General features: G+C 41.3%; 1 protein-coding gene across 2 annotated transcripts in view; it reads left to right on the top strand.

Annotated features, from left to right (window-relative positions):
* ccser2a (coiled-coil serine-rich protein 2a) overlaps positions 1 to 12,183 on the top strand; it is a 48,265-nt gene that overhangs the window by 6,714 nt on the left and 29,368 nt on the right. For both annotated transcript variants that reach the window (XM_029449282.1, XM_029449283.1), the window contains exons 2-3: positions 7,024 to 8,523; positions 8,633 to 8,844. In XM_029449282.1, the coding sequence (XP_029305142.1) occupies positions 7,065 to 8,523; positions 8,633 to 8,844 (1,671 nt within the window). In that variant the 5' untranslated portion in view covers positions 7,024 to 7,064. The remainder of the gene's footprint in view (positions 1 to 7,023; positions 8,524 to 8,632; positions 8,845 to 12,183) is intronic.

A 12,183-nucleotide genomic window follows, 5' to 3' on the forward strand; every position in this document is an offset into this window, starting at 1 on the left:
GATGAGGAGGACTTTTTGAAGGTGTTCAGACTTTCTTTGACGCTCTTGGTTCTGTACGTATATAAGAAAAATATTATTTCCACTGTTCAAAGTCATGTGGTTGGAAATGTTTTCAATCTAAAATAAGCTCTCAAAATCCATGTTGTACATGTTTAACAGCTGACTGTGATTGAGGCTTGTTAATAGAAGCATAACAGGAAGCAATTTAAATAAGTAGTCCATTGCAACCTTGTGTTTTTAGCCTTTTATTTTATTGCTGCTGATGTGGGTTGGATCAGACTCCATGCTGTGATTTATCAGGGCATGTGACACTTATAAACAGGGGATATTGAAGAGCTAGCAATGCTTGTATGGTTTTACTGCTGGCACTTAGCTATAAGCGGTTGACTGAGTAGAACCAGTATGCTGTCAACGATGAAATGAGTTGAGGAAATTAAACTCTCATTGAATCTTTACAAAAACCACAACAAATTCCTCTTTACTGGAGTGACTTTTCATGTGCAGCTGAGTGCTGCAAGGCAGGATCTGTTTCCCTTTATTATTCCCTCTGGTGATCCAATGATATTATATGGCTGCAGCATGCAAACTGAAAAATGCTACTTTAGCTTCTTGGTAAAAAGTCTTGAGCCGTGAGGTTATGTGGCATTAGTCTTTAGACTTTGTACCATATCGTAGATAATCGATCTGATTTTTTCCTGCTACAGATAATCTCTTTGTAAATGTTTTTCTCTGCTTCTTTTAGTGCATTTTCCCCAAAACATAATTTCTCATCTCCTCTCCTCTTACAGCACACTGGGTGGGGTTCCTAAAAGATGCCCTATCAAATATTGAACGCACCCATAAAGGCTCTGTTCCCTCCACCCACAGACCCACTGCCACACACACACACCACACACGTCACATAACACACACACAGGCACACATGCAAGGAGAGAGCCAGGCAGCAGACAGATCAACCTCTGAAGAGTGTCTTCCTGTTCCTGTGCTCGACTCTCTTTTGGGTGCTACCTTACTTTCAGATTAGATGATGAAGGAAACAGAGTGCAGTGACTTAGCAGGGTGTAGCTCTTATATTAATGATTGACTCTTGGATGAAAATGATTGGACTAGTCAATTTAAGTTCTCTGAGTGAAGGTAATGTGTTCTAATCTACTTTTCTGTGGTACATTGTGAGCAACAAACGTGATGTGATGTCTGTGTTGTGGTGGTCTAGTATTCTACAACATGTACATACTGTAGTTGTGAATGTAGCAGGTTGCCACACCTTAACTTTCTCCACTTCTTTCCTCTGTTGGTCTCTGCCATTCGATCTACCACGGTTAGTATGCAGCATTGCCAAACCCTCTATGCTGTCTCATTGGATTAGCATCATGTAGCATCAGTGCAGCTCAGCCCAGTATTGCTTTCACTCAATACACATTAGCCTAGCGTCAGAGTAGCTTTCCTCCCTGTCTCATTCTATTAGCCTGCTCTAATGGCACTCTGTTAATCTCTTCAGGGACAGAGCTGTGGCCCACTACTGCGCTGTCTAGATGAGTGGTCTAGTTATTACGCCACTGGGACACAGGACTCTGTCAATATATGTCAATAAGGTTGCACTTAGATTCAGCAGGACTTGAGAAAGTTATTTGGGCTGTTATTGTTGGATTGTAATTATTTTGCCTTTTTATCCATTCTCACATCAGAGACTTTGAATTAAATATCATCAGGCATTCATATCAGATAGTTTTTTGTTATAAATTGATCTGTATTGTTTGGGTTTGTTAAACAAGCCTTTGGATATTTTGATAGTCTTCACTGACTGGAACAAGAGTGAAATGTCTCTGAGATGGTGGTTATATATGTCTCAGAGTGGAGCCAGCTGGATGACATACTAAGCTCTTCAGACAGGGGTTATAACTATTGATCCATATAATGATGGGTTTGGCGCCATGAAAGACAGATTAACCAAGATGGACACCAAGATATAGAAAGAAAGATGGAGTTATGGAGAAGTATCAAGCTGCAGCTGCCTTCCACATCATACCAAGAACGTATTTGTGCCAGAAGAGTCATTTCTTGTTCACTCCAGCCAACCTTCCTGTCCCTCCCTCCATGCTTTCCCTTCTGTATCTCCCTTTAGTTATTTTCATTATGTAACTTAACCACAGTCCATGTGGACTTGAAGTGCTCAGATATACCTACGTATGTTTTTCTTTTAAACTAACAAGAAAGCTGTGGAGTCCTGCTGAAGCTACATTTTGCTTTTGGTCTTTATTCTCTGCAGTTACAAAGACTGTTGTTGTGTTTAGGAAGCTATTCTGAAAATGTAAGTATAAACTACCAATTACTCTACATAGGACATAGTAACAAGAGAAAAGCTACCACTGACAAAACATTAGATGGTCTGTGTAGATTTGTATGTGATATATTGCACCTTTCAATTTTCTTTTAATGTCATGTTTTGTCAAAAAATTACTCTCCTAAATGAAACATGGTTCGATCTGTTTTCAGCCACCTTACATCTTAGCTTTAGACAAAGAAACTTAAAGTACCTAACAATACTGATACTATCTCAGGAAAATTAAAGACTTTAGAAACACACAAAGTGGCAGAAATTGTGTCTGAAATAAACTTTTATTTATAGCAGACAAAAAAAGGTCCAGTAATATCTTAAGATTGTAAAACTTTGCACACCAATGATTGTTCTTTACTTTCAGGGTTTCCCCCAGGACATTATTTGTAGAAGACTAAACAAGACTCATTAGATAAATGGCTTGTGCTGTGTGGAATACTACTGCTCTTCTTAGCTGAAGATTTAATTTCATAAGTTTCCTTTTTAAACTATTTTAGCAGAGGTGGTCTTCATTTCAGGTGAAGTGGCCCACCTATTCTATTAAACACATTATCCGTACAACAATAGCTAACACAGTCATTTTGAATAAATCTAAGAGATCAACTGTCTCAAAGTTGTATACTGCACTAAATTGATTATACATAAATGACGGGGGTATGCAAATATGAAGATAAAGAAAGTGATGCTTTGGAAAATATTTGTATACTGCAATAATATACAGTAATCAATAGCTGGTATGCAATACTACCAGTATAGGACTCATGGTGTTAACCCACGTGACAAGTTTTGATTACATTTGTTGATATTGTTTACTGTTTTCTTTCTAAAATAGTGTTGAAAGAAAGGGATATCTTTTTTTATATAAGGCATCCCTTACTCTGTAGCCTCCTCTGGAGTTTCCACTGTCTGAATACAATTCTCCTCTCCAATCTCCTCAAGATTGAATGAAGGAAAGGTAAGAGAGGAAAGATTGATGTAGCTTGGCATTCTGATTTTGATAGATGGGGCTGAGACTTTGCAATGATGGGGAACTATGAGCATTGGGAACTGGGGATACACCGCAGGATTGGGGATTTATTGTGTGTAGTAGAGCACCTCCATTCATGCGTAGCCCCAATGACCCAATAGATCATAGCCATAGCCTGTCGCATCCTATCTGCATCTACGCTGTTACTCCTGAAGAATGAATCTCAGTAGTGTGTGAGCAGTTCAAAAGTGAAAGCCAGAAGAGTAATGAACGACCTTATTCTTGCAGAGCCGATTTTTCAGCCTTTCCGCATCTCTGCCAGGTGCTTTCTGTCGGAAATGAAGTAAGGCCAAACAGCCACACTGAGAGACAGACAGAAAACTCCCATTCCCTTTATGACAGAGCGTAAGACAAGATGTCATCTCACTTTCCTGCTCATTTCACACACAGGGATCACAGTTGCAGGTCTAGCAGAAGATCTCTCTATGGGAAAAGTCCCACTGACTCTCCCATCCTAACTTTATTAACCAGTATATATATCTGTCTCTTTGTCCATTCCTCTTCATTCCCTCTCTTGCTTGCTGCCTTCCCTTTCATAGCGTGTATTCTTGGTGTCTCTTGATTAGGAAAAAAAAAAATACAATGTGCTCGGTGATATTGGATGTTTATCTGTTCCATAACTCAGACAAAATCTATAAAACAGAGAGGGTTTTGGACATCAAGATAAAACCGTTTCTTGCTGTTCAACAACTCTCAGTGGAGTGAAGAATTCAGACCAGTAAACCAAGATAAACGTAAATATTGAAACTGTCTCTGTAGACCTCCAATGTTGAACCAGCTTCAAATGAAATCAACAGCACTTAAGCTTGTAGAGGGTTTTTCACTGCAGTGTACATCATTTGCTTTTCCTGTAACATTATATGCTCACTCTATATACAAGTATGAATATAACCCTGACTTCAGTTGGACTGTGTCTTCCTGGACTTTTCTTTACATTATTCATCCCACACTGTCAAGGCTTCTGGTTTTGTTTCATATGCAGTGCAGAGGCACATTGTTGGCCTTGGTACTTGATGTTAGTGACGCTGTGGGATATTTATTTACAGTACTATACTCTGGGGGGAGGGGCAGGCCATCAGATGTATGAGCGGTTTACAGATGGCCTGCAAGGTTTACTGCCCTACCTCAGAATGTGTGTCAGTCAGTAAGGATGTTGTTGTTTATTTGTGCTCTTCTTGAGCTGAGCTGTGTCGTTGTTCTAGTGTCTACTGTGTCCGTAGCACCGTGTAACAGAACCAGTCATTTACTGAAATTTGGTCAGAAACTTATTTTATGAATATTTGACAAGATATTTTGTTTTGAATAATAATTTGGTGGAAAAGTGCTTATTATGGCAAAATGCTTGTATGGTTGTTTATGTTGATAACAATTATTCATTATGCACGTACGTGGCAAGTTTTTTTTGTTAAAGTAAAATAAATGTTTATATAATAAAATGCATTACATAGCAATGTAAGGTCACTTAAACATCATTGTTTTTGGCCTTGGTACCAACACTTTGGCACTGTAAGAGTACCAGCATTGAAAAATCAATACAGGAAATACTCAGCCTTAGATTGCTATGATGATGTGACATAAGTAGGCTCCTGCTTTGCCATTGGTGGAATACAGTATCTCTCAACCAGTATGCCAAGGCACCATGTTTTTGCAGTAGAGATCACTAGAACTACATTTAGCTTAAAGGCCAGAAAGTCAATGTCATATATCCAAAAGTTGAGACCTCAACATTAGACTATTACACTTCTGTGTATATTTAGCAGCCCAATAATTACAACCAAACTATAATATGAAAGGAATTGAAGCTGTGGATGTAGGATTTCTTTATGGGGACTTAAGTAAAAAAAAAACATCAAAGAAAACACCAGCACGGCAGATGGATATCTTCCTGTATTTGGGTGATGAGTGAGATGACCCAGATGAATACACATTTGCCCCAGCAGTGTGTGGATTTGCTGCTATGTTATAGTGATCTGTCACGCTGGATGTGAATGAAACTTGAGCGGTTCTGAGGTCATTCACAGTAGCGAAACCCCCAATCTAATTGCTACACATTAAACACACATAGACACACACACACAAAATCACCACCCCCACCCCGGGGCAAAGAGGCTTTGGTTGCCCTGCCTGCACATGCTGACCTGATTTTGTGTGTAACTGTGTGTTTTTGCATTTGTGTTTATGAAGCAGATTAGGATGGTGGCATAGCCTGACTTCTGTGGCCGTTATGAGTGTGTCTCTTTTGATTGTGGACACGTGTGTCTGTGCACGAGAATGTGGGGCAGCGTGGTATGTGGAGTTTTTCTCCAGAATAGGAGACCCACATTTTCACACAACACCCCTCCCCCACCGATTCAAAAGTTGAGTGGATTATTGCTCCAGTGTCTGCCTTTGTGCCAGTTTGTCAAAGGATCTAGTCACATGGGAGAAACGGCTTGATCTACTGTGGATCAACACTACACAAGTCATGTCTTAAAAATGAATTAGTATTTGTGAATATTAATAATGATATTATTTGATTCTATCGGGGGCAACTGTCTACAAACAGTTTGTAGCAACTGCTTTGCTCCCTCATGCAGATGGATCACTTTCTGCTAACCGCACCAGCCATCTGGATATCAGTAACTTTCCTATTCATAATCTTCCAGCAGTAGCCAGATGGATGTAACATGCAGGTGCACCAACAACACATGTACACTTGTCACATGGCTGATTGGAAATGAATGAATTTAACAATGAGTAACAGGAAACGGCCCTGTGTTCTCCCTCCATTGGCTTGCATGCTGTACGTCCTTTATTCACTATTCAGTGTGCTGGCCTCCTTCCCGGCACTAGTTTCCCCTTGTCTCCCAGGCGTTCTATATCCAATTGCCCATTCTTTGCCAGGCGTGTCTGTGCCATATTCTCCCAAACCTGTGCCAGCTACAGGTCATGTCATGTCATCTGTGAAACTCATTAAAAACATTAAAGCTCATTATTCTATTAACTTCTTACTAAGAATATCCTGTTTGCTCCTTTTTATTTACCCCTATGTTTTGGTAGATTTTATGTAACAATTACATGGTTTCAAAATGATCATAATAAGCATACTATTCTGTTTCCTGCACTGTATTTAGGTTTATACAGTTTTGCTAGAGTTAAGAGTACTTGGTACATAGTTTAAAGAAGAGACATCAGATTTACCATGTGCGATTAAAATTTCTGTCTGTGTACCAGTTGCATAAAGACAAAGACTTATTAAGCCTTTATGTCTCTCACATGACCACGTGAAAGTATAAAGCCAGACCTGCCGTGACAAGGTCTCAAGTCACCATGTAAGCTTGCCAGATTAATCCCTAATGCTCCTCACAGTTGGCGCTCTTTGAAAAGGAGACAGACATGTAACCAAGGCAGCAGGTGGACGGGGCTACCCTTAGTGTTATTACTTTTTATCTGTGTGTGTGCTTGTGTGTCTGACTGTGAAGGTTTATGTGTGTTTTTCAACTACATTTGACTTTCTTCTTTCACTCAACCTGTAATGGAACCTTTTACAGTAGTGTTTTTTGTCATCAACAGGAAAAATCTCTCTACTATATAAACCACTTGAAGTAAGATATAAGGCTGCTTGTCAGTGTGCACACTTAAATCTAGTCATTTCTGTCTTTTTTTTTAATTTTCTCCACAGTTGTGTGATTCCATGTCCCTCCATGCCTTTGTTGGCATCTAATGGAAGAAAAATCACCCATCAGATCTGCCATGGTATCCAGACTGCCTACGTTCGGTGGACGCTCCTCGACTGGTGGTGCTAGCCCCTTGTCCAATGGTTCCACACAGCCAACCACCCCTACACAGGATGGTAAAACCACTCTCCCAGGAACACGGCCAAATGGCATAATCCGTACCTCTCCTTTTTCCCTGAAATGGAAGAGAGACGAGGGGACAACCCCCTCGAGCCCCACTACTCCCACCAGCCCTGGGGATGGAGTTGAAGACAAGGCTCAGACACAGCTTCCTTTAATGGCAAAGGAGGTAAAGAATAGTTCTCCAGCGACGCCTAAAATGCGGAGGTCAGGTGCTTTGACGGTGGCCGTCTCCAGTCCCAAGGCCATTCCCAAGCAATCCTTGAAGATGAGTCCCAAAGTAGGGACCAAGCTAGACCAAAGTCCACTGAACGGAGGTCCTAAAATGGGCTTTAATGGCTCCAGCATTCCTGCTCGAACAGGGTCAGAATCCCGCCTTGTGCGTCCAAGGATGGGCTCCAGCTCTCCCAGAAGCAGCTCTCAAGACAGCCTGTCCCAGTCAAGTGACAGCCTGAAGACCTTGGCACTGGACAACATGGTGCGTTCAAACAGCTTTACTCACTTTAAGCAGATTCCCTCGCCAACCAGCCAGCCTATGACACGGTCCTTCTCCTTTAACCGGGCTGTGGAGCTAGCCAAGCCTCTGGCAAACACTCAGCTCCGGCCTCCTAGGAGTAGTTTCCTCAAACCCCCTCAGCTGAGCAATGGAAGAGTGGGTTTAGGACTAGGAGGCCTGAATGGCAGCTTTGGAGGTTCAGGAGGTCTAGGTGGAGGACTTGGAGGACTTCAGTACAGTAGAACTTCTTCAGCTGCCTCTTCTCTGCCCACCCTCTCGATCCCTCCAGCACCCACTACTCCTAGCGCTCTGAGGAAGCCTCTGCTCCCCAGTTGTGTGCTGAACAAGTCATTGAGCAGCAGTGGGGCAACTTTGGGTTACAGGCTAGCTCTGTCTGGGCAGACAAAGCAGCAAAAGCCACTTTTTCCATGTAGGGTCAAGGGGGATATCAGACCTTTAGCTACCCCTGAAGGTGCGGGGCTGGTAGGGATAGCAATAGACATTGAGCAGACTGGTGAGGCTGACAAAGCAGAGTCTCGCAGTGACAGTGATGGAAGCTCTGGAGGAGGAAAAGGAGGAGGAAGTGGTGTGCTTAGGAAGAGCTCTGGCCAGACAGCAGGCGAGACTCTGGAGGACATGTCCTTATCTTCTGCCTCATCTCTAGACAGAGGTGACACCAGTGAAGAGTTTCTAGATGACTTTGACTGTGTGGGAGATGGGTTCAGTGATGGGGACCTGCCTGACAACAGGAAAACTGACAGCACTACTCAAACCCGGCTACACAGCTTTCTCAATGAGAGCATTGACTGGGACACTATGGATCTTGCAGGTAAAAATGTTTTAACTAAAAGGATATTCCACTAAATGATTATGTCAGTTGTTCAGCCCTGTGTGTGTGTGTGTGTGTGTGTGTGTGTGTATAAATATATATTCTGTAGGACATACAGATGAAAGCCCTATGCAGGACTCCCAGGGACCACTGCTGTTGTCTTCAGAGCAGGGTGATGTCCTTCAGGCTTCCTCTGTGGAGCTGTCGCCCTCCAACAGCTCAGGTGGAACCTACATGTGGGATGAGGATGGTCTTGAGCCCCTTGGGGGGTCGGGGACACATCCATGTGACAGCTATGATGATTCAGAGCTCAACAGCATGGTGAGTCCCAGTTTACGGCTTTGATTTATTTTGACATAAATGTGTCCAATGCAAAAAAACAAACAACCTTTGTTAAAATGTAACTTCGCCCCAGGACTAAACCTAACTCCACCTACTGCATAATTTACATTACATTTAAATTAATTTTAATTTAAATTCTAAAATGTGGGCAAGGGTGGGGGATGGGGATTTATCATGACATAGATAAGTCCCAACCTATGGACTCTGTCAGCATTTTCCTGCAAGGTTCAGGGCTGATTTAAAACAGAAGATGTGTTGAGCCATTTTCAACCCATGAAATACAGATTTTTTTTTTATCAATTTGGCAATAAATGTCAGTTTACGTAAATACAGCATTGATGTGTTTCATCACAGTACAGACTTCTTGTAACATTTCAACGGGCACCACATACAAGAGCTCAAGCATCAAAAGACCAGCTCAGAAAACTCAGAATGTAGTCCTGCAATATACATTAATAAAACATAATGTACTTAATATTGGCTGACTGAAAAGTAATTCCATGGGTCTGATAAAGCTTATGTTTGCATTCGATATAGTATCACTATTAACCTATTAAATAGGACTTTGATATGTAAAAACAAAGAAAGATGCAGTATTTTAAAATCTCAATCTCCTTGGTCTGTGATTAGAAAAGTTACTTTTTTTTTAGACTTAGTCCATCAAAGTGTTTGACATGCTGTGTAAAGTAATGCAGGTCTTATTTGTTATAACATTAAATTATATTTCCCTTGTCTCTTGACTCTGTTGAGATAACTGGTAGACCTGGTTACTTTTAGCACACACACACTACTTTGTTTAGTCCATTAATCAGTTCTTCTTTTAAATTATTCCTCCCAACCTTTATGTTAATTGGGGATTAAAAAACGAGCAAAACAAAGGCTGAATAAGAAAGCAAAACTGTCTAGAGGTTTCTGCCAGCTCTCACTGCCGGTTCGATGCCAAGGCCTCTCTCTCCCTGAGAGGAATGCTGACCTGGCCACCAACTGTGTGTTAATAGCATTGCTGGCCTTCGCTTTGGTTCTCTGTATTCCTCTACCACAGCACCTGATCTCAGGAATGCGTAAAGAGCTTAAAATGAGCTGGATTAGAAATGATATAATACGCTTTATGTGTTTACTGCTTTTACCATGTGATGTTGACACAAGCTTCCAGTCCCCGAAAATGTAACATGTTTATTTCACAATAATGGATTCTCTAGCAACTACCAAAGCAATAAGAAAAAGGACAAGAGAGGTGGGCACTATCTGTATGTATTCATTGGTGCTGTCAGTACAAGCACGCGTGCATCTCATTAAATCATTCAGCATGTCTTAAGGAGTGTATATGCCCATGTTTGTGTAGCAGATTAGTTGATCTGTCATCATGTGGTACACTTGTTTGATGTATTCAAAAAAGGCAAAGTGTACTTGACATCCCATAAAAGCAGTATTTTGCTCTCAAAGTGCACCAGATTGATGCATTTAACTTTAAATCGTACAAAAGGATGAAAAGTCCTGTATTTTTCCATATCTCAGAGAAATAAATATTGCAATGTTAGTTTTTTCCATTCTTGACAACGCTGCTTGAATCTTTACATGATTGGAGAATAATAGAACACGGATTACAGAATTGTAATCAGTCCTAGAAGAAGCATCTTCTATTGATTGTACCACAAACGATTCAGAAGTACAAGATGCTCTTCTGATTACTTGACTGGAGTTACTAGATTAGACCATTATTATTGTACATCCTGTAATTATGTAATTGAAATAACTGATTGGTGAAATGTGAAGCTGAAATCCAATTCTGTTCTATTCTACCATAATGAAACAGCCACAGGGCTGCTAGTTTGTGTTTTACTAGAGGATGTGTGTCCCCTGTGAGTGTAATCAGCAGCAGCCATCTTTCCCGCCGCAGGCCAATGCAACAAAACCCAACACCGCTAGAACTCTGTGGATAAAGGAATGAATTCAGATTTGCGGCTCGTGTGAACCTTTCTACGAAACATGGGAAAAGAAAATCTTCCAATTCCGTTGTATAAAGAAAAGAAGGGAATTATAGTTATAGTGCCTGCTGTAAAAGAGGGAAAGTGGCTGTGACTGTGGAGTGAGTGGGAGCTAGAGAGGAAGAATAGGAGTAAAGAAGAAAAGGGTAGATCCAGAAAGAGGAATGGCGTCTTCTTCTTAGTGACTGATTGCTGATGTGTGAAGATCAGCTCTATGGGGAATCTGCCTTTGAGATATTTATCTGAGCTATTTGATTTGAGAAAATGAGCCCACTTACTGTAATTGGATGCTCTGAGCTCTCTCTGTCCCCCCCTCCCCCCTTTTCTCCTATTTTCTTTCCATCTGTCTGTCTGTCTCTTACTCATTCTTCCCCTGTTCACTGAGTAAACACTTCCCTGGAAAACCATAAATATAATCCTGTCACAAAGCAGTGCCTGTGTCCAGAATTTTGAGATGCTTTCGGCTTTATGCTGCGTAATCTACGCGGTCTGTAATGACGGTGACAGTTTGGAGTTTTGGACTCTGCCGGTAAAGCTTCTTTCGTGGTCTTATGCATACGCAAATCCGTATGCTCTAATGCTATTAGATGCTGGAGAAAAAGCAATGCGGGGTAATTGGGGCCCATTCTTAATGACATGTAAACAGGCGAGGCAATCATGGCTCTAAGCAAAAACAACAATAAACTCCTCTTTAGAAACCTTTTTATAGCATTTATGTAAACAAAAGTGTGTTTGTTTCTTGTTGGCATAAGAGAATTAGTGGGTTGAATTGTTCTATACTGCAATGGCGTGCTCAGTCCACTTGGAGGCACTGTGCATCCTTAAGACTACACACTGTGCATGTGCTTGCTAGTGTGCCTGGTTTGTGTGTCCCAGTATTTTTCTGGCTATATATGGCTCTATCTGCATTCTTATGCCTCTGTGCAAAATCAAGACGTGGGCTACCTGAGCTGATGATAACATTCCCATAATGCACCATGCAGCTCGGTACAGTACCAGCTTTACACAATTGGCATTGTGAAATGGATGGCCCCTTCTCACAGTGACTGTTAATGTTTCCCTGGCCTCAGCACAATTCATCATGCAGTGCAACAGCATCAGTAGACCTGGGTACAATTTATATTTAAATGGTTGGAGTATTTGAGATTACTTATTATTATTTTGTCAGGCAACTCGCAAGCGACCATAAATGCATAGGATACGGGGAGAAGCTCAAATAGTAGGATGCATGCTTTCTGCTATTTACATCGGTGTGGACACTAAGAGCAACACTTGTGCAGTGAACTCTGTCCAGTACAATACCTGTGTGATACATATAACCTCTGTAAAGCTT

Source organism: Cottoperca gobio, chromosome 15 (genome assembly GCF_900634415.1).
Source record: "Cottoperca gobio chromosome 15, fCotGob3.1, whole genome shotgun sequence".
NCBI classification, from domain to species: domain Eukaryota; kingdom Metazoa; phylum Chordata; class Actinopteri; order Perciformes; family Bovichtidae; genus Cottoperca; species Cottoperca gobio.